General features: G+C 42.8%; 1 protein-coding gene and 1 long non-coding RNA gene across 2 annotated transcripts in view; one reads left to right on the forward strand and one right to left on the reverse strand.

The window, feature by feature from the left end:
* The window catches only part of GAN (gigaxonin), a 50034-nt gene extending 26770 nt beyond the window's left edge, over positions 1-23264 (reverse strand). The window contains exon 1 of the mRNA XM_008139701.3: positions 22843-23264. Coding sequence (XP_008137923.1) covers positions 22843-23009 — 167 coding nt within the window. The 5' untranslated portion in view covers positions 23010-23264. The remainder of the gene's footprint in view (positions 1-22842) is intronic.
* On the forward strand, positions 22975-25262 carry LOC129147610 (uncharacterized). Its single transcript, XR_008554912.1, has 2 exons — positions 22975-23546; positions 25013-25262. It is a non-coding gene; the product is annotated as an uncharacterized LOC129147610 (long non-coding RNA).

A 25262-nucleotide genomic window follows, 5' to 3' on the forward strand; every position in this document is an offset into this window, starting at 1 on the left:
AGACCTTTATTATATTCTTAATATTAATCCTTTGGCAGACTTGACACTTAACGTGATGAGCAATAATTTTTCATGGTCAATGCTTTTTTGTGTCTTGTTTTAAGAACTGGTACCTTACCCAAGGTCTAAAAGATACTCCTAATTTAGCAGAGGAAAGCTAAGACACAGTCTAAATTAAATTGCACTTAAGCTCCCCCAAAGGATCGGAATTTGTAGTAGGAGGAAGCTGTGAATAGAAGAGTAAAAGATGAGCTAAAAACAGAATGAATTGACAAAGTCTTAAGAAATAGTTGAATTCCCAGATCCTTCTTCCACATATACACACAACTCTCCTGCAAGTTCAGTAAGGCTCTCCCCAGTTCCAGTGGAAAATAAGTGGTTTATATTCTGAAATATAAAACTGAGGGTGGGTCTTTGGGCAGGGTGACATTGGGCTCATTTGAGGTAGGTGTACCATGCCAAAAACTGAGTTAAGAGAGTGTTTACATACTGAATGCTGAGACTACCAGTCTTTTTCTCATCTCTGCTCCTAAAATGCTGAAAGCTAGACCTATGGCCTCCATGCAAAAAAAAACTGGAAGACTCTTTTGGAGGATTTGATCAGTTCAAAGGAAAGACTTAAAGATATGGACATAGATCTGCCCCTAGAAAACAACCTAGCTTGATCATGCAACAGTGAAACCTACAGTCAATAAGCCTAATTTACAGGCTCTGGGCTTCCAATACATTATGGAGCAGCACTTCTGAAACTTCTTCATGTCACACCACTCGTAGAAAATGTAACCTTACTCTGGGGCAGACAGATGAGGCTGTGTGCAGGCCAGGGGTGGACAGAGGCCCAGCCTCGCCAGATGCTGCCCACTCTAGGAATGACACCATCATTATCTTCACACACTTGTAACAGATTTTTTGGTAATCCTCACTTGAAGATATTTTTTACATTGATTTTTAGAGAGTGGAAGAGAGGAGGAGAGACACAGAGAGAGAGAGACACATCGATTGGTTGCCCTCTGCACACATCCTGACCAGGGTCAGGGATCGAGCCTGCAAACCAAGGTACATGCCCTTGACCAGAAATAGAACCCAGGACCCTATAATCCTTGGGCCAATGCTCTGTCCACTGAGCCAAAACACGAGGGTTCTAACCTAGATTTTTTTTTATAACCAGCCAGACTACCAATCAAATGTCAGCAAAGAATAGGGTCTCAAAACAATTTATCCCCTACGAAACCTTTCTCAGAATAATGATGGAAAATGTGTCCAACAAACAAGGCAGTGCATTTAGTATTCCCTGAATACTAAACAGGGAATAATGAAGGACGGTGTTAGGATAACAGCTATGTACCAGTAAAAGGAAGCCAGTTGATTCTGGTGTCAGTAGAAGACCTCAAAGATGAAACTGATGCAATATATAATGACCTGAAGGTATAAAGAGGATATTCAGATAACTTTGTTTCTTCCCCATATTTCGTATCTGCTATTCCTGCCTCTATAGTTTCTACTGAACTGTTTTACTCAAAAGGTATTTCATTGTTTTCTTGTTGTACCCTAGCTTTATCTATATGCCTAACACTTCCATTAAAAGTGAAGAAAAATTTCAGTCAATTCTTAATCAGGACAGAAAAATAGTATAAGTGGTATGAATAATACTAAAACATTAATATTTGGCTCTGAAATGCATCATGTACTATTTTGGCAGCAGACACGTCTTCTAATAATATTTCACTTAGGATGTCATGACTATATTTTTCAGTCACTGTGCTGGTTATCAACGTATCAATTCTCGGATCCAAACTCACCCATTGATTTATTTATTTTTAATATTTTTTTATTGATTTCAGAGAGGAAGGGAGAGGGTGAGAAACATCAACGATGACAGAGAATCATTGATTGGCTGCCTCATGCGTGCCCCCCCCCCCGCCCCCCCCGCCCCACTGGGGATCAAGCCCGAAACCTGGGCATGAGTCCTTGACTGGAATCGAACCTGGGACCCTGCAGTCTGCAGGCCAACGCTTTATCCACTGAGCTAAATGAGTTAGGGCTTTATTTATTTATTTATTTTATTTATTTAATCCTCACCTGAGGATATTTTTCCATTGATTTTTAGAGAGAGTGGAAGAGACAAGGAAAGACAGAGAGAAATATCAATGTGAGAGAAACACACCAATTGGTTGTCTTCTGCATGTGCCCTGACCAGGGCCCAGGCCGGGGAGGAGCCTGCAACTGAGGTAGGTGCCCTTGACCAGAATCAAACCCAGGACCCTTCAGTCTGCAGGCTGACATTCTATCCACTGAGCCAAACCAGCTAGGGCCCAAGTTCACCCTTTTTGCAGGCTCTGTGAAAATGGATCTGAGCCTTTAAAAATAATTACCCTTTGTCAACTGGCCAGATGTTATGGTTTTCAGTAGAGGGCGCTGGAAGACACTAGAGGAGAAAGAGTTCGTCTTCTGGGCTCTGGTACAGCATCTAGTAGGCTGCTACAACATAGCCTGCATTTCAGCATCAGGCTCCTGCAGTACACAGCTACCTCCGTGTCCAGTAGTTTTCCCCAGAATCTCCTTCAGGCAGTTCAATAGTAGAGTGTTTCTGGTGAGATACCTCTCCATGAACAGCTTTCCCAGGCACAGTAGAGGACAGATTTCAGAGGGCTGGTTTAAATCAAGTCCCACCAGTGTGGCTTCTCTGCCATGCAGTGAGCCATGACTGTGCCTGTCCAAAAAATTCTAGATCTCAGCCAGGGATAGTGGCTACTTCTTTTATCAGGGATTCCTGTATTTTCTAGTTTTCTTTACTTGTTATTAGCCAATCTCTCATTACTCCAATCTCCTGTTGTAGTTCATAATTCTTCTTTTTAAATCCTCACCCAAGGATATTTTTCCATTGATTTTTAGAGAGTGGAAGAGACAGAGAAAGACAGAGAGAAATATCGATGTGAGAGAAACCCAGGACCCTTTGGTCTGTAGGCCGACGCTCTATCCACTGAGCCAAACTGGCTAGGGCAGTCCTTTCCAATCTTAGATGGTAAGAGTCACTCAAATCAATCATGAAAGCCCTGCTGGTGTTGCTCGGTGGTTTAGCATCAACTTAAGAACCAAGAGGTCGAGGTTCGATTCCCAGTCGGGGCACATGCCCAGATTGCAGGCTCAATCCCTGGTAAGGGGCATGCAAGAGGCAACCGATCAATGATTCTCTCTCATCATTGATGTTTCTATCTCTTTCTCCCTGTTCCTTCCTGTCTGAAATCAATCATACCTATTGTTATTCACAGTTACTTCCTTCTTCATTTCTTATTCACCATGCCTTTCTTATTTAGTAACCTCATAAACTTGTTTTATCCTCCCTTTTTGTCTTCACTTTTCCCCCATCCCTTTAGTTTTTGTTCCATTCTGTTTTATATTTCTTTCCTTCAGTGAATACCCTAATTTTTATATGCTATTTTCCCCCCAATATCTACTAGTTGGCTATCCTTAGCACTCCTCTAGCCCAATACATTCTCACCATAGCTTTTACCTTATACATTGTCTCTAACTCCTCTGCCAAATATAACTGAGATTTCAATGAACTGGACTGAATGAGTTAATGAATTTTTTTTAAGCTAAGCTAAAGGATTAATAACTGATAGCTTTGTTTCTAAAGTTAGCCCATATATATAACAGAAAGTATATATATATATATGGGCTAACTCTTCTATGTTTTTCCATCTCTGCCCCAGCAAGCTATAGTCATACGTAAACACAATGTCTTTGTTTTTATTATATGATTGTCAATTTACAAACTCCCTCCTAGAAAATGCAGCAGTCATAAATATCACTTTCAGAATTTCATAACCCTCTTTGAAAAAAATTAGAAATAATTAGGAGTATTAAAATCGGGCCTCAGGTATTCAGATATAAATATCCATGCCTTTCACATTCTTCCCCACTCTTCTGTTTCTAGGGCAAGACATTCCTCTCTCAGCCCGTTTTCTCATTTGTAAAAAGAAGAGGTAAAATGAGGTGATTTGCGAGCTCTTCCTCCCTGAACATTTCTGGACTAACCTGCTGGAACAGGCTGTGTGCACTTACTGCAGAGACTGCTCCGCAGACACATCCTGTTGAGTCCTAGAGGACAGGGTCCACCCAACTCAATAGTTACCTAGGATTTATGCCTTCTGTCGGGGATGCGGTAGAAGTTTATTATTTTCTATTAAAGTTGAACAGAGGTGAAACAAAATCAATTTTCTTTTTTTGACAACACTAAAAAGTGGTTTTGTAAGAAAAAAGTTGTCAGCTACTAGCTGGTAAAAAAGCTGGTATTATTTGAAGTTTTACATCCATGAATTAGGTCTACAACTTTTAAATAAGTATAATAGAGCCAAAGTACTCTGTTGGTTATATATACAGTCCTGTTATTACTGGCTTCTAATTACTGAAAAAGTTCCATGTGTCTAAATGCCATAACAAACACCCCAGATAATCAGGCCTGGTTGTTCTCTTCCAAGAATCATTTTAGACATTACTGAATAGGATTTGATGTAACAGTGAACAAAGAATAAGTCTAAGTGACTTTTCTTCCTCTCTGATGCAAAAGCTTGTCTCCAATAAAAGCAAGGAAACATAATCAAATAGTGAAAGAGAATGTAATGTTCAAGAAGTCAAGGGTGATTTGTGGCATTACTCATACAGTTTCAAATGATTCCTATCACATCAAACTATGTAGCTACCAAGAGCAGGCTCACTGAGATATGTGCAGAGGGGCTTGGGCCCACCACTCTATTTACCCAGTTAGGCCTAAGTAATAATCTATCTTCCTTTACAGATGCCCCCGCCTCCCTTTGTCTTCATGAGCTCCTAAAAACTATATCAAAAAAGGATCTTCAGGCCCTATAGCTGGTTTGGCTCAGTGGACAGAGTGTTCTGGGTTTGATCCTGGTCAAGGGTACACACCTCAGTTGCAGGCTGGATCCCTGGCCCCGGTCAGAGTACGTGCGGTAGGCAACCAATAGATGAGTCTCTCTCTCGTTGATGTTTCTCTCTCTCTCTCTCTCTCTCTCTCCCCCCCACCCTTCCACTTTCTCTAAAAATCAATGGAAAAAATATCCTCTGGATTAACAACAACAAAAAAGATCTTCAGGGCAGAGGATTTTTAGGGCAGTGAAACTCCTCTGTATGATACAATAGTGGTGGATACATGTCTTTATACATTTACCCAAATCCATAAAATATACAACACCAAGAGTGAACCCTAATGTAATCTATGGACTTTGGGTGAGTGTTGGATCAGTATAGATTTATCAGCTGTAACAAAGCTACCCCTCTGGTGGGGAATGTTGACAATGGGGGAGGCTATGCATGTGAGGGGCAGGGGTATATGGGAAATCTCTGTGCCTTCCTTTCAATTTTTCTGTGAACTTTAAACTGTTGAAAAATAAAGTCTATTTTAAAAGTGTACTTCCTTAGTCCCCATTCAACTTAATAAAATATAAATTTGCAGGTAATATTTCCATCAACAGATGGCATCCTCTCATGTCAAGGCTTTTTATGGCCTGCTTTTTCCATCCATCTCACAGTTCCTGCCACCCAAGAACTCCATCTACATGGAAGAAGAGCATTTACATGGCTATGAGACATGATCGGGGCCCTAGAGGAAGGCCCAAGGAAGCCCCAGGCCATGGTGGGATATGGACCAGGTGCTACAGACTGACTTCCAGGGAAGCTCCCCTTCCATAGCACCTTCACCTACTTAGGGTAACTAATCATTGAGGCCCTCTTCCTACAGGGCCAACCAAAGCCAGGGGAGCAGTGAGGAGAAGGAACCACAAGAAAGCAAAGGCACTATGCTATGTGACCCATTTGTGTCTGCCACCAGCCTAGTGTTGATACACTTTAGATCAGGAGGTGGCCAAGAAAAGGTACAACTGGGGCTACATTCCTCCTTTTACAACTCTAATGGAAATTCCGTACTATTTCTTTTCCTTCATTATTTTCTTTTATTTTCCTCTATTCATGTCTCTCTGCTTCCAATTCTTTTTACCTAAAGAGATTACAGTTTTCACTTCTTCCATCAAAACTTTCCCTCATATAGGTCCTGGAATGACTCATAAATTGGAAGGGTTTTAAGAGTAGCTCCCAGCCTGGCTTCCTAGAATGTTCTAGAGAGCTTTTCCAGATCTGAGTCCCATCCCAGACAAACTAAGCCAGGTTCAGGACTGTGTATATTTAAAAAGTTCCCCAGCTAATTCTGATCCATTCTCTCCTCTTGGAATGTTCTCTCCACCTCCCACTCCCCTATCACCTGGTTTAACCCTTCAGTGACTTCAGGTGAATGCTCTAATAACACCCCAAGAGAGCAGCCCAGGTGCCACACTATCTAAAATTACACCTACCCTCCCTTCCCTGCTTTATTCTTCTTCATAGAATTTATCACCATCTAAGAAACTGCATTTGTTTAATGTCAACATCCCAGAAAACAGAGACTTTGTTTTATTCACTGTTCTATGCCCATACACTTCTGGCACTGAATAGGCACTTGATAAATACGTACGGACATGATAACAGCACACAGCCAGGTTCTTGTGATGAGACTGAGCTGATGCATTTTTGGCAGACACAATACCGAAGTGTGGTCATGCCCTCCTCCACATCATATGAGGGAGAACATGATGTCAATATGCATTATTACTGGTGATGTTAACCTCAGCCACTTGGCTATGGTGATGTCTGTTGGGTTTCTTCACTACAAAGTGAAATTTACTATTTCCCCCTTTGTTACAAATAAAAAGTATATTGAAAGAGATAATTTGAGAATATACAAATGTCCTTTTTCTCCTCATACTCTGGCCCCCTAATTTTAGTATCCACTGGTGGATCTTGCCTACAATTATTACTATGGTGTTCAAAGGATGATTTTCTGTTCTCTTATTCCTTCTACATTTATTAATTGAAATTCATCTGTAAGAGCTGTCTCTTCAACCCCACTTATTTCTTTATTCATCTTTCATTTACTTATCCCTAGATACATGGGTGTTTATTTTATTCTATGGCTTATAATGCATTATTTTTATATATGTATATCTTTTTATTGATTTCAGAGAGGAAGTAAGAGGGAGAGAGATAGAAACATCAATGATGAGAGAGAATCATTGATCGGCTGCCTCCTGCATGCCCCACATTGGGGATTGAGCCCACAACCCAGGCATGTGCCCTGACTGGGAATCGAACTGTGACCTCCTGGTTCATAGGTTGATGCTCAACCACTGAGCCACGCCGGCAAGGCTGCAATGTTATTGATACTCATTTTCTAGGTCAAATTATTGCAGGTATGGCCACTGGGAGTTCTTTCAGATTGGCTCCTATGTTGATCTTCTTTCGGGCACCTCCTTCCTTTCTGGCACAAATACTACAGGTTCGTGGTGTATTTCTGCAGCCATGTCTCCAAAGACATTAGTTTTAAGCACGATCTAATTACATTCTCGAAACATCACTCTGGCAGCAGCAGGGTAGAACTGAGCATGGCGGCAGACCAACCAGTATTATCCTATAATAATTCAGAACTAATAAAAGCTAGAATGTGAGCAGTGGCAAGGTGAAGAAGAGACATATTCCAGAGAGTTGAGAAGTTGAATGATAGGGCTTGGCAACAGTGAGATGCTGAGAAATGGAGGAAGAGGTGGGTGACATTCCCGAGGATCCCACATTTCTCCTGGGGAGCCTGGTAGCATATTACCCTCCTCAGTAAATGAAGAACAACCTTCTTGGGGGCAGAGGGAACTTGTCCTGCCTGAGTTTAGAGTGGCCATGTAGTGGGCTATCTATAATAATAAAAGGGTAATATGCTAATTAGACCAAACGTCCTTCTGGGCATCATTCTGGACATCCTTCCGGATGAAGTCAGGGCCAAAGTGAAGAAGCCCGGGTCCCGGCACCTGCCAGTGGAGGCCTGAGCAAAGCCCAGGTCCCGGAGGGAAGCTGGTGCCATCAGCCGGGGGAAGGAAGGTCTACTCTTGCACGAATTTTTGTGCATCGGGCCTCTAGTTGGATATAAAGGCTCAGGAGAGAGGAGGAGGTAGAGGCATCTTTGGAGTGTATGAGATTGTCATGGAGAGTAGAGAGCGAGGACAGAATCTTGTGCCACACTGAGTATAGGGACAGATAAGGAGGAGAGTAAAGAAAGCAAACTGTAGGGGAAATGGGTCAAAAGGTCAGAGAAGCCCTGAGAGTCCAAGTGTCAAGAAAATGACCAAGTGAGACAAATAAAGTAGACAGGTCCAGTAAGATAAACACTTAAAAGTTTTTACTTGATTTGGTGATTATACTTAGCAAATTTTTAAAGAACAGTTTTAATGGAGTGATAAGATAGGAGTCTAAGTACAAAGTGAAGGAAAAAACAGAAAGTGACTCTGTGGACAAGATAAACGTTTCTTTCAAGAATCTTGCTTGCAAAGTGAAGGAAATCATGCACTTAGGAGAGACACAGAGTCTGTTTGCTTGTAACAGATGCATTCATTCAACATTTGCACATTTCCTATATGCCAGGCACTGGAAAAGACTTAAGCATACTTTTATGCTACAGAAAGGAGCCAAAAGAGAAGGGAAAAAATAAAAAACACAGGAGAAGGATGAGGATATACAACAGAACAACATCCTAGAAGAAAAGGGAGAATATGGGTGGGTGAGCTGGGAGGTGGGGCAGGGGAAGGGTCAGGAAGAAGTAGCCCTGACTTCCTGTTCTACAGAAGACTGGCATGCAAATCATTACATGACATTTAAACAGCATCAAAGCTGATCTTCAGAGTTAAAGTTTTTAGACCCAAATTTTTAAAATCTAATACTCCAGATCAATGGTAGACAAACTACAACCCATAGTCTGTTTTTATATGACCTTTCAGCTAAAAATTTATAAAAGGTTTTTAAAGCCAAAACAAAGAATGTGTGATGGAGACCACATGAGGCCTGGAAAGCCTACAATATATCTGACTCTTTACCGAACAAGTTTGCCAAACCCTGCTCTATATGTTTCTACAATAGCAAACACACATTTTAAAATCCAGCCCAACCGATGTGCAAAATAAATACTTTGAGAAACCACTTGCAAAAGTGACAAGGCAGTGGTGAGAGATCTGAGGAAAAACACCAGATACATACTGCCAATTCCAGATTTTCTACTCAGATATGATTTTTCAGATGCCATTCATCTTCTTATAACCTTTATATGATAATGTGTCTTCCTAGACAAAAATCTGATTTCATATAATGAGAAGAAGTCTGTTTCTATCTTCAGAAACAGAGGTACCTGGGACACAGACCTCAAACTCGGTTTCCTGGCACCCACAAAAATACAAAGAAAATGTCCCCAAAGTTTTTTCTGATTTGTTTCAGAAGAAAAGAGAACTGGAAATTAAAATGTCAAATCAGGGAATGATGAAGCAAATTATATGGAACAGCAATATGATGTAATAATAAAGAGCTATTAAAAATGATCATGGGCATTATATTGAGATACAAGAGGGATATGAAATGACTTCAAGTGAAAAAATAATATGCATATAGATCATAACTCTAACAATATATGAATACTCTGTTCAGAACCAGAATTAATTTTGGGTGACATAAATAATTGAACTCTCCTGTGATTTCCCATAAATTTTTTTGTAAAAAAAATAGATGCTTAAAATTTAAATCTAGTTCTTATAATTTTTATAGTAAAGCAGTCTATAAAATTTATGTCTTGAAAGACAAGGTCTGAAATGCATGTTAAAATTTTTAAGATGAGTTCAAAGACAGAATCATGATGCAGCAACTTGTGAAGTAGAAAATTCTTCTAGAATGAAACAAGCCTGGTTCCTTGTTCTGGTCACACCCTGACCTTTTGGAAATAGACATAAAAGATATTCGTGCCTCGACCTGTCACACAGTTCCAGCTTTTTTACTTAGGTATGTTTTTTCAGATGCTATAAGGAGGCTCCTTCTATAACCTTAGACCCCATGCAAAGGATCATCTCAAGAGTAAGCCCCTTTGATTTGGGGGCACTCTTACAAGTCTTCTCTCTAATTAAAAACTGGCTGATCTGGTTCTTTTTGCTGCTATATACAAATGGCACTAAATACTACAGAAGTTCCATATTTCAGAAGTAGGTCCATATTTCTACGCATTTTCCATTCTCTTTTCCCAATGTAAAGAGTTATAAGAAAGGTTCAGGCCCTTTCACAGGCAGAGGAAGTAGAGCTCCTGAATAAATTCACAGAAAAAGTAAGAATTTATATGAATTAGTTGTTGTCTTTGAATTTACCCTTTCAAAGCAGCTCAAACCAAAGTATTAAGTGAAGGTTAAGAAACTATCTCTTTGTTTCTTTTTAAGAAAGGAGAGGTGGGAGTAGGGAAAATAAAACCCCAAAATGGGGTGGGGGGAACAAAAACTACAGCTGAAGCACACCCCTTTCAGTTCCCTTTAATAAATGAGAGTAGCTCCTGTGTCAGCTTCACTTTAGCATTTTTAAACTCAATCTTAAAACCACCTTTTTGCTTCTGGCACTCCTTAATTTATAATCTACTGTCATCAACTTCTCTAAACAACCTGAAGCTGAAAAGTGCCTTCCAAAGTGTTGTCAAGGGAATGAATGCTTCTCAACGAATTCTTTAGTCGTGTTGTAACAAAAGCTCTCTCACTGGAGCTACTACTTCTGAATAAAGAATTTGGTCCCTTCTTTTCCCGGTTTCTTGGCACCAGAAATGGACTTGGTAGGAGCTGACTGTACCATCTAAAATAGTCCAAAAGTGAACACTCTCTTGTTAGATGGTTTGGTTTGTCCCTCTCCCCCAGTCCTCAATACATATTCAGCTACTAAAATGTTATAGCAAAAAGACTGATCCTATTTAGAAGCAATGTGCATATAGCATCCTGAACTCTGATCTTATACTTCATCAGTACTTGCAGATTGCAGTCAACTCAACTCTCTTATGTACAGAATTTCCACTAATGGATTTGGTGCCTCTGGCCTAGAGATAAAAAGATGAGGGCTTTAAAAGCATCCAGGCCATCTGTCTGTTCTATTTCTCCTCCCTGAATAGAAGACTGATCACTAAGGCACATTGAAGGTACACAAACCACTCAAGGAGCCTGTGGGAGGGAGTGGTTGTTTCACAGAATTGGAAAAATGTGACAAAGGAAGGGATATTGGAACAAGGTCCTGAAGGATGAATACAAATTGATATGCCAGAAAAGAGCAGGAGGTCAAGAAAGGCAGAGAGAAGAAGAACATGCAAAAACAAACACACATATTCATAAATACATGAAGTACTACGTAGAATTTTCAAGAACTAGAAGAGTATAATTAAGGTGTTTATTCAGCAATTGTCACCTCAAATTTAACACATCAAGGCAGATTATCTTCCTCACTTTTCTTAAGCAGCCAGGTTCAAAACCTGTTATCTCTTCCTTCTTCCTCATATGCAAATAGCAGACAGTTGCTTTCTTCCCTAACCCCAGATATCAGACATTGGACTTTGCCATGCTCTGCTAATCTGAATTAGTAACTCCAGTCTCATCTCCTCCCAGTCCTGAGAACAAACAAGTTACCTCTTAAAATAGAGCTCCATTCACATTACTATCACTTTTGTTTAGTAATTGAATAAAAATCTAAGTTAACTCAGCACTCTAGAACAGCATCGCCAACCTTTTGGACCTCACGGACCACCAGTTGGCGACCGCTGCTCTAGAATACTGTTCGTACCTGCCCGTCCATCCACACTTCCCACGATTCCTATCCAAGCCTCTAGTCCAGTCCAGTGTACCTACTGCCCTGAACGCATACACCCAAGATCCTGCACTTACACCTGTGTTCTACCTGAATGATCCTCCTTGCCCCTCTCTTTATCTACGCCCCACCAAGTACTCTTCCTCTCAAGGTCTCGTTCAAATTGTTTCCTCCAGGAAAGCTTATGCAATCACCCAAGTATTTCTTCCTCCTCAGAACTCCCATAGGTAGAACTATCCATACAATTAAAATAGCTTTTGTTTCATAATTTGTTTTTTTTCATAATTAAGCTCTAAACTTTGAGAACAGGTTCTGGACTTCACGGAATAGCTTTTACACTGTCCCTAGTTTAACACTCCCAGTAAGTGATGATAAGCATTGCTTACTGGTGATAAAGAACTTGGTGTTCCCTTTCTCTCACTGACAAGTCCTACTGCTAACATCTATAATCCAGTTACTTCTCTCCAACTCCACAAACAAACGGTCATCCAAGGCATCCTTATTTCCTGTCCGAATGACTGCAGTACCCTCCTAATAAGACTACATATTCTTCTGAAAACCCAGTGCACGGCAGTGCCACACATAACGACTCAAGAAAAGGTTAGTGAATGAATGAGCATATTAGGGAACCTTAATCAAGAAACATATGCTCTCTACTTTTAAAAAGTTGTTTCTATAGCCCTGGCCAGTGTTGCTCAGTTGGCTGACTGTTATCCCCATCCTGTGCATCGAAAGGTGGCCAGTTCGATTCCCACTCAGGGCACATGCCTACGGCTCGATCCCCAAACTGCAGGAGGTAGCTGATTGACGTTACACTCTCAAATGGATGTTTCTCTCTCTCTCTTTTTCTCCCTCTCCTCTCTCTGTAAAAATCAATAAAAATATTTTTAAAGTTGTTTCTGTAAATGTGATTCGTTGGGGTTACTAATATAGTGGTGAATGATCAGATAAATCATTTAAATATACTTTTAGAGCAGACTTTAAGAGTGTCTATTCCAGAATTAACGCTATTCTATTCTTCTTCCCCCATTATTGAAATTCTGATATGACTACATACCATTAGGATATACAGTACTGAAAAATTGAGTGAACATCAAAATAATTAAAAAACCATTGGTTTTATATTTATTTCTTTTCCTAGCCCCATAGAGGTAGAAGAAATAAGCTGAGTGATTTAGGTCTCCACGGCCTCAGTTCTGACACTGGTGGGAGACCACTTGAACACATATTCAAATGGCAGCCAGCACACAGGAAGAAAAATGAAGTCATAACTCTCCGAAAACTACTGAAAGGTAAACTCCTTGTCTGTCTCTTGTCACCACTGTCTCCCTAGCACCTACTGCTGCTGATACTGAGTATCTCCTGTGTATTTGTTGAATGAGTGAAAACAAGCCCCAGTCAACATTAATTACATAAGGTACCTTTACTGGGAACTACATCTGTGATGAATTAACACACAGCACACTTCAATACTTTTAGACCATGCCAATTTCTTGAATTGTAATTTATTAATGGTAAGCACATTCCACGAGCAGTGATGATGTTTCTAAGGAATGTAGTATCAGCTGTGACAGTGGGGAATGTTTTCATAACCCCCTTTCCCATCAATCGGAGAGAAGATGGTAAACAAAGGAAGCAAGACTACTCTGTTCCTGCCCCACTGCAGGCGTGACAAAAAAAAAAAAAAAAATGAGAATTTCACTCCCTCCCAGCCAACAGGGATTATAATTTCCACACAGGGGACAAAGTAGGAGGCTCTGCTCACACAATCCAGGCAGGAAAATAAAGAAGCAAGCAAACAAACAAACAAACCACACCCAAAGGGAAGTTCCTAATCTGCTAAGGTAAGTCCACACTTCCCATGCTAGCTTTGGTGTAGGGGGAAAGCTGGATGTTGGTAGGAAACTTCCTTTCCAACCAAATGAAAGGCTATGCAAGAAGATGTGGGTCCTGCTGGCCTTCAATTCCACCCCTGAAGCAGAAGTAGGCAATGGGAAGGGGAGAATGGAAACAATTATCAATGAACTTTCTTTCTAAGGACTCTCACCACTCTTCACCATCCTACTTTCCTCAAACTTCTGGCTATTCCCTGTGAAAGAATGTGCTCTACATGCTAGGAGAGATTCTAACCAACCACATATCACATCCTAAATGTGAGGTTCCCTCCAGTTCAGGGAATGATTGAAATAAAACTATGTTTCACAATATTTCTGCTCACCTTACCATGTTAAGATAAAAATCACAAGTATCAAGTGGTTTTTAATATCGTTCCTAAAAAGATACAGAAATACTTAATAGTTGAGAGGATTACAAAATACCTATGAGCAAAATTATGCATTTAAGGTTTATTCAACAGTCTATTTTTTAAAACCAATCCTTCCATCTTCCATTTATGATATACCCTGCTTCTCAAAGCTTTGTTGCTTGAAGGCTAACTCTTTTACCTAACAAAACATTTCACCAAGATCTTATCTTTTGTAAGTCTTCTATTTTTCTAATATCTCTCAATAGAGTAAGACATATTATAATGTATTCCCACAGAGAAATGGCAGCAAACATTAGATCATCATTTTATGGCTAAGTCACTCTTTGTCAATAAATACTTAAGAGGACTTCACTCTGCTTTTCTGAGCACAGGGGCCAAGAGCCACAGCTGAGCCTTGAAGGGCATTTAGGTGGACACATGACCTTTACCCTCCATAGAGCTACAATTGTCACCTTTACCTGAGCCTTTGATGTCCTTCCTTCTTTGGACTCATCGTGTGTTAGGAGGCAAAGAAACCATGGGAAGCACTCAAATTCAAGGTTGCAACCATAGCCTGCCACTTGTCACACCCCTCAGCCCTACATCTCCACCCTTAACCTAGAATTCTAACTTACAAATTATTCATTTCTATTGTACCTTCAGTACACAAAATGACAGACCCATATTCTTCAGAAGGCTGATATAGCTTCCTAAAGGACTTAAGCATGGTACTCATAAGCCAAATCACTCCTTATTTGTCCTAATTATGTTTTCTTTATGGATTATAAATAGATTTTAAGCCTCGCTTTGATATCATGAGTTGAACTGATAAACAGTTTAAACAATGGATAAGGTGGTTATGTAATCTGGATGCTTAGTCTACATCGGTGGTAGCCAACCTTTCAAACCTCATGGACCACCGGTTGGTGACCACTGGTCTACATAACGCAAATCTAAACCCAAAGAACCAGAGTTTCTATGTGGAAAAGCACTTTGCTTAACTCTCTAAAATACATAATAAAAATAACTCTAAGAACATTTAAAGGACTTGTAGGGGAAAATATAGATGCAAGAAGAGGTAGAAGTGTAAAGGCACATGTAAAAGCATGAGGACTTACCAGTTAGTATTCATTAGAGATAGGTATTATTTTTATCACATTATTATTACTCAAAATAATCCTCAGAAAAGTTCTACAATAAATCTAAACATTCAATACTTCACTTTATGTTAAATTCACTAGTCTAACAAGAATTTTATTGATTTCCTTCATCATTTGAAACCTTCCAAAAACCTCTCCAGAATGAGAGCATTTGCTGCTATGAATAGTGGCACCACAATCTTGTATAAATAAACAAATAATTTAAAGCTGAAATGAGTAACCTATATTAAACTTAGAGCTCCAATTTACAAGTGCTTTGTTTCCTTAGAAGCCAGAGAAAATACTTCTTTGATCTTCTGAAATGGAACATACTTTAATATCACTTTTGAAAAACTCACATAAGAGCAGGGTTTAATCAAACACAATTGCAAATACTAGAAAAGAAGATAAGGAGGGGGGAGGAGAAAAAATAATTTTCAACCATGAGACTGTAAGCCCTTCAGGATAGATTTCCTCTTTTTAAGCAGTTAAGGAAGGATGCCTTACAGTAGGTGGATAAAAAACAAACAAGGCCCAGATCCATTAAAAGACAATCAGGCCCCACTTATTTCCCATCACTGTAAGAGTACAGAAAGAGACAGGTATAGTCGAGTTATTTTATTATTTTATTTTTTATTAAATTTATTGGGGTGACACTGAATAAGATCATATAGGTTTTTAGTGTACGTTTCTATGATACATGATCTGTATATTGTATTGTGTGTCCCCTATCCAGTCAAATGCAAGGATCTCAGAACCTGGAGTTTCGACCTGAACCCTTGAGCACTAAGAAACTTAGTTACAATTGCTATTCAAAATCCTTTTGACAATCACCTTTGGGCTGGAACCACCATCTTCCAGTAATTCGCCAAAATGACCAACACAAAGAGAAAGAGGAGAGGTACCCACTACATGTTCACTAGGCCTTTTAAAAAACATGGAGTAGTTCCTTTGACTACATGCATGGGAATCTAAAAGAAAGGTGATATTGTAGACATCAAGGGAATGGGCACTGTTCAAAAAGGAGTGCTCACAAATGTCCCCATGGAAAAACTGGAAGAGACGACAATGTCACCCAGCATGTGGTGGGCATTGTTGTGAACAAGTGAAGGGCAAGATTCTTGCCTGGAGAATTAATGTACCTATTGAGCATATTAAGCCCTCTAAGAGTTGAGATAGTTCCTGAAATGTGTGAAGGAAAAGATCAGAAAAAGAAGGAAGCCAAAGAGAAAGGTACCTGGGTTCATCTGAAGCGCCAGACTGCTCCACCCAGAGAAGCACACTTTGTGAGAACCAGTGGAAAGGAGCTGAGCTGCTGGAACCCATTCCCTGTGAATTCATGGCAAGGTAAGCATAAAAGACATAAATAAAAGCCTTCTGTACTGTTAAAAAAAATTCCTATGACAATCATTCAGGAGCTGCTATCTACACAGGTGACTATAAACTCAAAGCACACGTGGAAGAAGACTTGGGGACTACTAGCATGCTCTGCACACAGTGTACAATACCAATGGACTTTGTGCCCATCAACTACAGGCAAATTTCAGGTACCCAAAGAAAGGATGGTAATTTCTATGTTACTATGAAACGTGGACTCCTAGAGAGATCATATTAGTCTCCTTAAGTAGTTTCATCAGCATCATCGAGTCAAACTTTATATTTAAATAGTAAAACAGGCTCATCAGTAATTAGGCCCTGGAACACATCCAGATTAGCAGCATAAAATAAATGCTTGTTACAAAACAACTCTTCAGGGTTGGGTTTATATAGCAGAGTACCCAACCAAGAAGGCCTGTATGGCAGGGCAAAGGAAATGCTTTAATGTCAATGTATAACAAAACTTAAATGATACATTTGTTATATATTTGTCAATATATAACAAAACTTAAATATACATTATAACAAAACTTAAATGAACAGAAACAAACCCCATCCACACAACACACACAAAACACAACAAAAATAGCCTAGAGCCACACAATTTAGACTTATAGGGGCTTTGCTATTCCTGTAGCCCAACCAACCTCACTCCGCATATGAGGAAACTAAGTCTCAGAAAAGTTGTCCAATATGACTTAGGCTGGATTCTAGGTCCAATGTCTCCACTCCACCCTCATCAGAACAGCTTTCTATAAAAACCTTGAGGGGGGGAGGGGATTGCCATTCTTGTTGTTGGCTGACTCATCAAAGGATCCCAAGATCTTGGGAGTAAAGGAGATCTCTCCTCTACTCTCCAGTACTGAAAGCTAAACATTCCCCAGAAAAACTGAAATTCTCAAAAGTAAAAACAGGAATGGAACCTGCACAGAGCCACTATGTTACTGCAGAATCACAAAGCAATTCATTTTCAAATCCTTTTCACATACATTACTCCCCAAGAACCACAGCTCATGAGAGAAAGGAGTCTGAACTCCAAATCAGATCTATGGGATTGTGCCAGAAGCAGAAGAGCCTCGGACATGAGCAAAGCAAACTTTGCAATATTCAGAAGAAAGGGAAATTTCCTGTAAGCCTCAGGGAACCTTTCCCAGAAGGTCTCAGAGTTGCTGAGAATGGAAAGATTCTGTGGGTCGTTATGTCCATGAATCAACTTCGTCATTCTTAAAGGTCATCAACTACGTTTAGATTTAGTTTTCCCATTAAATCAAAGGGAAAATGTCATTCAGAGATCAGAATGAGGAAAAGCTGGGAAGAGGGTATGTTGGGAAAACAGCATCTCACTTACATGATGGACTACACAAGATCCTGCCTGACTTCCCGTAGCATCTGTATCCTAAGGTTGTATGACATATTCTACACAACCTTTTTTCAGGTTATCAGTTGGGTTCTGTTGCTAAAGTTGAGTTTTCTGGCTTTTTCCTTTTATACTGAAAAGCCTTTCTAGCGTGGTTTGATTGTTAAGACGATCAGGAGGAAAAACAAATGCTAAACCAAAGTTAAAGCACAGGAAAAGATTAAACCAGTAAGTTAGGTTAAAAGACTTTTCTATAGTAAGTAGAAAGTATGCAAATGAGTTGCTTTAATTCCTAGTTTACAGAGTTGGATTGGTTCCTTTTGTTGAGCATATAGAAGCAATATACAACATTGTTTCCAAACCATTTACCTTCAGAAGCTTATGACAGTTACTAAAACTAGGCTAACTATAGACTTTAAACAAAACTCAGATTTTTATAAAACTCTGGAGACTAGCAAACTTTTGAAAACCCAATCCATACATTAATGACATCACAGACCTAAATGCTTAAGGTTCAAAAGGGAAAGTAAGAAACATCAAATTAATGGAATATACAAATTAATTTTGTTTCAATATAATTCTTTAAAGTTCTGTTCAAACAAAACAGATCTATATATATATATAAAAACCCTAATATTCAAATAGACCAAATGGCAGAACAACCAAACAACCGGTCACTATGACGTGCACTGACCACCAGGGGACATGCGCGGAACATGGCGAGCGTTGGCAGAAGGTGGCAGAGCACGGAACATGGCGGATGTTGGCCATGGTGGGATGGTGGAACAGGTAAGCAGGGGTGCCAGACCAAGGCCGGGTGAGCCTCTAGTGGTTACTGAAATGTCTTTGCTCCTGCGAGTCGCGGTCCTGCCTGGTGCTCACACCTGCTGCTGGTGCTGACCCCGCTCGCACCCGCTGCCAGCGCCTGGCGCCAGCCCCAATCACTCGGTGCCATCAGCGGGTGCAAGCAGCAGCTGCCAGCCCCAATTGCCCCTCAGGGCTTCTCCACCTCCCCCTGCTCCTGAGAAGAGATTGGGGCCAGCAGCCACTGCTTGCACCTGCTGACGGCACCAAGCGATTTTAGCAGCCGCCTCTTGCACCTGCTGCCGGCCCCAATCTCCCCTGAGGGCTTCTCCACCTCTTCCTGCTCCTAAGGGGCAATTGAGGCAGCAGCCACCATCAACACGTGGGAGCAGTGGCAGCAGCGGGAGCGGGACTGCCGTCAGACAGGGGAAGGGGGGCTGCGGTGGGAGGGGCCGGGTGGGGGCATGGTGGAGGGGCAATGCGGGAGCGCGGAGGATGGGCCGAGTCCCACCCTTGTGCCCACCGCAGCCTTGCTGCCCACAGTTCCTTTCAAGGTGCACAAATTCGTGCCCTGGGCCCCTAATCTATATATATAAAAGCCTAAGCAACCATTACAACCAAACGACCCGTCAACCAGTCGCTATAACTTGCACTGACCACCAGGGGGAAGATGCTCATGCAGGAGTTGCCCCCTTATGGTCAGTGCACTCCCACAGCCAACTTCCCATGGCGGGCCAACCTCCCGTGGTCCCTGACCCCCCACCAGCAAACCTCCCACGGTCCCTCCTCCCCACCCAGCTGGCCGGCCCCAATCAGTCCCTCCCCCCCACTGGCCAACCTCCCATTGGTCCCTCCCCAGGCAGCCGGCCAGCCCCGATCAGCCCAATAGAGACTGGGTGAGACGGCCCTGATTGCCCCGATCGCCAGCCAGCCTGAGGGACCCCACCCGTGCATGAATTCGTGCACAGGGCCTCTAGTATATTATAAAAGCCCAATGTTGTTAATATCGAAAATTACTAAACACTTTGTTCCTAAGCACAGGCAGTCCTCGGGTTACGTCAGACTCAATGTATGTCATTTCGTGGTTATGTTGCCATCTCCCATATATTTATTTAAAAAAAAGTTACGTCATTTCGATGTATGTACATATGTGCTTTATGTTTTTTATTATTTATTTACTACAAGTAAAGGTCAGGAATTGTTATCTTTCTTTTAAATTTTTTTTACTATTTCACTTCATTACTGTATGTGCTCCATGTGAGTGACATAGGTGCTTACTTAGGTGGTTTCCGACTTAAGGCGAAAATCGCGTTACATCGCGCCGTAGGAACGGATCTCCGATGTAACCCGAGGACCTACTCTAGTAATACAGATTAGTCAAATTACTTTTAAGTGGCCTTGAGATTAATAATTTTAACAGACCCCCCAAGAACATTCTACCACTTCAATAGCCAAATAAACTTAGAGCAATTAGTCACTGAAACACACATACACACATTGACTGATTCATGTTTATCTGCAAAACCTCAAAAATATCCACCTGCCCTACCTACAGCACAAGATGGCTGAAAATGAAAATCAAGGTGCACTCTTCCTCCCAAGAGCACGCCCACGCTGCCCCTCACCCTTTTCCCCCCACAGACATGCATCTCCTAAACTCTTAAGACCCCATGATGGGCAGCAGCAATTTGTCCCAGACAAACTCCCTGAACCTGTTCCCAAGGCCCCTTTTCTCCGACTTAATGAGCCAAAGCAGAGCAGCCCAGGCTCATTTCCTCAGTCCTTCCTTGTTTCGTTGTCCCCAGCTTTCATAAACGTCTTCTAAAATTCATAAAAAGAAAAAGAAAATCAAAATGAGACAGTATATGAAAGTACTTGATAAGCACTTGAAATCAACATATGTCAGTAAGTAGTAGAGTATACACAAAGAATAGTTAAATACAAGTAATGCTCTAAGTTGGTATAGTAAACGAGTAGGAGACATGGTGTCATTAGCTTGGCATCTAATCTTAGTTCAACCATTAAGCACCAGTAACCTCATCGTAAGACAAGTCACTGATGCCCACTGAGCCCCATTTTCTTGTTGTGGAAAGCAACAGAATTGATCTGGAGATCTGAAGTCCTTTGTGGCTCCGCTACTTTGATTAGTAAGATTTCATACCTAAATTACTATGTTAAATAAATAGCATTTCACAGAACTATCCTGTGTGCCACCATGTCACAAGTGGATACCCCAGCTTTCATAATTAAGCAGATATAGCAGAGAACACTACCACCTTTTATAGACTTATGTACAGACCTGTGACATGTTCAACGCATTATTACATATTCCTTCACAGGATGGATCGAAGATTAAATGAGATGAAGATACATTTTACCCCTCACTTATCAGACTAGTGAGCTGAAGTCAAGATCAAGCCATCTACAATACCGCACAGCTGCAAGAGTAAAAGCTGGAGGGAGAAAGCAGCTCCCATGCCCTTCTCAGTCAGGGATAACTGAGCCTCTGACGTGGACATGTAACAGAGCCACCTTCTAATGTCCAATTGGCTGTGGCAGAAAAGCAGGCAGTCCCTCATTCACATTTGCTGAACCACTAGGCAACTTGTTTTCTGGCTGCCAGAGACACAATAATGAACAAAAGAAAAATCCCTGGCCTCACTGAGCTTACATTGTGGTTGGGCAAGAGCAACAAGGTAAATGAGTAAAATATAGGTTATATTACAGTGGTAAGTGCTATGGAGAAAAATAAAACATGAAAAGAGGGTAGAGAGCATGTGTTTGGGGATTTGCAGTTTTCTTTTAAGCTGGCGGGATGCCACATAAAGAACTACAACAATAATGCATCTAGCATTTCCCCAAACAGGGAACACTTTGGATACCGGGAAGACTCTGGCCACGGATTCCAATTTGAGATTGATTGCTCAAACCTCTGAAATGCCAGCTATGAGTTGTCACATCTGCAATCTAAACACCCTACTAACAAAGACTCCCACCACAACCCCACCTTTAAAAATCACAGAGTGAAAATTTATTTACAAAAGAGCCCTGAGAGGTTACAAGAGCATTTGAACTGCTTGTGAGTTAGCACGCATGTCTCCTGATGGAAAAGGTTCAAGTGTAGTTTGGGTACTGAGTTCTGCTAAGGCAAAGCACTAAGAATGCCGGACGCATCATTTTGCTTTTTTTGACTTGTCAATTCTAGTGAGTTCTCTACTATTAGTCTATATTTAACCAGCTTATTGGGAAGTTTCTCCAGCTTTTTAGCAATTTTTCTTTTATTAAAAGAGCAACCCAGTTTGCAAGAAAGTTGCTGTAAGAAAGTTAACAGCCCCCCCCCCCCGCAAGATCTGATACACTTGGTTAATCACTATCTCATCAACCTTTAACCAGGTTAATTGGAATGGCAAATCAGGTTAAACTTTGTTTTACTGAAGTTTTAAAATGCTTTCTGAGTCGCTAAAATTTCTTGGTCCTCCAGTTGTAACTGCATCCTGAGAACTGCAGTAGTCTTAAAATTAACGTGTGTGTCTATAATGCACAGCCCTTCTTTTAAACGGAGTTCCCACAAGGAAGTGGAAAAGGCACATTGGACAGAACTGCAGGCTTGGCGGTCGGATCGCCAACCCCAGGAGGAGATCCAGTACCAGAGGGTTTTCCCTCAGCCCACACCCGGCGTGGAGCTTGTTTGGCTTCTCCGCGGGAGCGGCGCTACCGGCCGCGGGCCCCGCCGACTGCGCGTCGCTTGGGAGGCGAGCCGCCGGCAAACTTCAGCCGGGATCCGCGGGCTGGGCCCGGCCGAGGGGCGGCTCTTCGCGGGCGCGGCCCCGCTCTGCTCGCGGGTCCGGGACCCGGGACGGTCCGGGACGGCGTCTGGGGGCCTGCGGGGTTCGGAGGCCCGGACGAGCGCTGGGCTGTGGGAATCGGAGGAGGGCCGAGGGACTGCGGCCCGGGTCCGGGGTTGGTCATCTACCGGGGGGGCGAAGGTCCCGTGGGGCCCAGCCTGAGGGTGGGCGAAGACACCGGAGCTGTCCCGGGGGCCCATCAGGGGTGTCAGCCGGGAGGGACCCAGGCGGCTGCGGGGGGGGGGGGGGAGGTGGGTGGACGGGGACTCGGGAGCCACGCCCGGCCGGCCCCGCCCCGCCCCCGGGCTCGGGCAGCGCAGCCGCGCCCGGCCCCCTCCTCACCTGATGTACGGGCTGGCCGCCGCCAGGATGTTCTTCTGCACCGGGATCTCCTCCCCGTCGAGGACCAGGTGCGCGTCGCAGAAGCGGGACTCCTCGCGGAAAGAGCTGAGGGCTCGCAGCAGGCGCGCGGCGTGCTGAGGGTCACACACGGCGCTACCCTCGGCCATCGCGGCGCCCGCTAGTCAGCCGGCCAGTCCTGTTCCCCACGCCGCCTCGCCGGACCCCTTGGGCTGTCCGCGTCCGGCGCGCTCCCGTCTACACAGCCCGCGCGCGCGCGCGCCCGTCCGGCCCGGCTATCCTTGATCCGTGAACAAGCGAGAGCCCTCGGACCGCGCCTGCGCCATCCTCGGTGCGAGGGGCCGGTACCTTTAAGGAGCCGCTGCATTACGTCATTTTTCCGCGACGCCCCCACGCTCTTGCTCCCTCCCTCTCGCCCGCCATCGCTGGAGGCAGCCAATCAGAAGCGTCGTTCCCCTGTCTGGTCGCCGCCCCCGCGCCGTCAGAGGCTGTCCACCACCGGGAGGGATCTCTGCGGCGCTGCAGGGCTGTGCGGCCGCCTGGGGCTCTGGGGTTGAGCCGGCGGCCTCTGGACCCCCGAGTCTTGGCTCTTCCACTCTAGCTGTGTGACCATGGGCACGGTGCCCATCCTCACCTCTCCATCTGCAACCTGAAGATGATGACTTCTTAGTGTTGTGGACTAGCATGTAAGCAAGGACGCCGTAGGTGTAGTTTTTATTATGTTTGAGAGAAAAGCCGCTTCCCAAGTAAGAGCAGAGACGCGAGAAAACAGGCTCTGAAAAGAGCGTTTTGGTTGCGGCCTAGGGAGGAGATGTAGCTGATGAAGCTGGAGAAGTAAGCGGCAGGTCTTAAATTCTGCAGGGCCTCCTTGGCTGTGGTAAGGAAGTTAGTTGGTCTTGGTTCCTGTAGGTGTTAGGAGACATGAAAGGGCTTTGAGCGGGTTGTTGTTGTTTTTTATAAAGATCACTCAGCCGCTGCATGGAGAATGTGAGTGTGTGTGTGTGTGTGTGTGTGTGTGTGTGTGCGTGCGTGCTCCAGAGACAGAATGAGGCTTATATATTGCAGTACTTGAGGGAAGAGAATGGTGGCCTAGATGGAAGGCTGATGATGGCTGTGGACAATAGTGGATGGCTTTAAAAGAGTAGATAGAATTGTGAGGGAGAGGGAGTCCAGGATAATGTTCTGGGTTGAGTAACTGCATGGATGTTGGGACCTTTCAGAGAGAAAGAGGAAACGCTGAAGGGGCGGAAGCGAGAGAGGCCAGACATTCATTTGTGACAGGAAGCAACTCTGGGTCAGCTTGACTTTTAAGGCAAGCCCTATACTGTCTGAGGTTTGCCTGTAGGCTGCTAAGGGCACATGGGAATGTGGAATGTAGTCACCATTTCGTACAAACAGGTGCTCAATAAGCTTTAAAGAAATAGCAATTTTATGAGGACCAAGGACCAGAAGAATGTGTTCCTCACTCCAGATAAGGCGAGATGTGGTTCTCACTGGATCAGCTCAGTCTTTTCTTTCAGCCAGAGGCTCCAATAAAGTCTTGGGTCTTCACCCTGAATCAGCCAAGGCTTTGCAGTTGCTGGTAGGAATCGGAGTATAGAACTCCGCTAGAGTCACTGGCAAAGGGTAGATGAGATAAAGGATGCTACCAGTGAAAGGTCTAAAAATTTACAGTCCCTTCTTCAAACACAGCTCAGTATTTATGGGTGAAATGACAAAAATGTTTAGCATTAGCTTCAAAACAAAAGGAAGGGATGGAGGGAAGCAGGTGGGGGTATAGGTGAATCAAAAGTGGCGATTGGTTGTTAAAGCCGGGTTATGGGTACATGGAAATTTGTTGTACTGGTCTCTGTATGTTTGAGTATGTTGTAAAATGTCATAAGCAGTAAAAAACAAGATAAGCAACTCAAGCCTTTCTTCACCGTGATACCTGCCCAGTATCCCAGGGAGCAATTAACACTCTGTTCTCCAAGCTGTTGCTGTGTTTTGAACATTGCTTTGGCAGGAAACTTACTGTAATGAGTTTATTTATTCATGTCACCTGCTAGCTTGTATATTTTAGTGTGTCTCTGTTTCCAAGTGCCAAGTACAGTGCCTAGTAGTGCTCAGTGAATGTTGGATGGAGGAATTAATACTTTTTAATTGATTTTAGAGAGCGAGGAAGGGAGGAGCGAGAGAGAGAGCAAGAGAAAGCGAAAGAAGACATCGATATGCAAGAGAGAGACATCAGTAGGTTTGCCTCCTATATGTGCCCTGACCTGGAATCAAATCTACGACCTCACGACCTTCTGGTGCATGAGACAACACTCCAGCCAACTGAGCCACACTGGCTAGGGCAGGTAGATGGAGGAATCTAAAAAACTGTGAATACCAGGCACTTAATAAATGTTTTCTGAATCGCA

This window comes from Eptesicus fuscus, chromosome 21 (assembly GCF_027574615.1).
Source record: "Eptesicus fuscus isolate TK198812 chromosome 21, DD_ASM_mEF_20220401, whole genome shotgun sequence".
NCBI classification, from domain to species: Eukaryota; Metazoa; Chordata; class Mammalia; order Chiroptera; family Vespertilionidae; genus Eptesicus; species Eptesicus fuscus.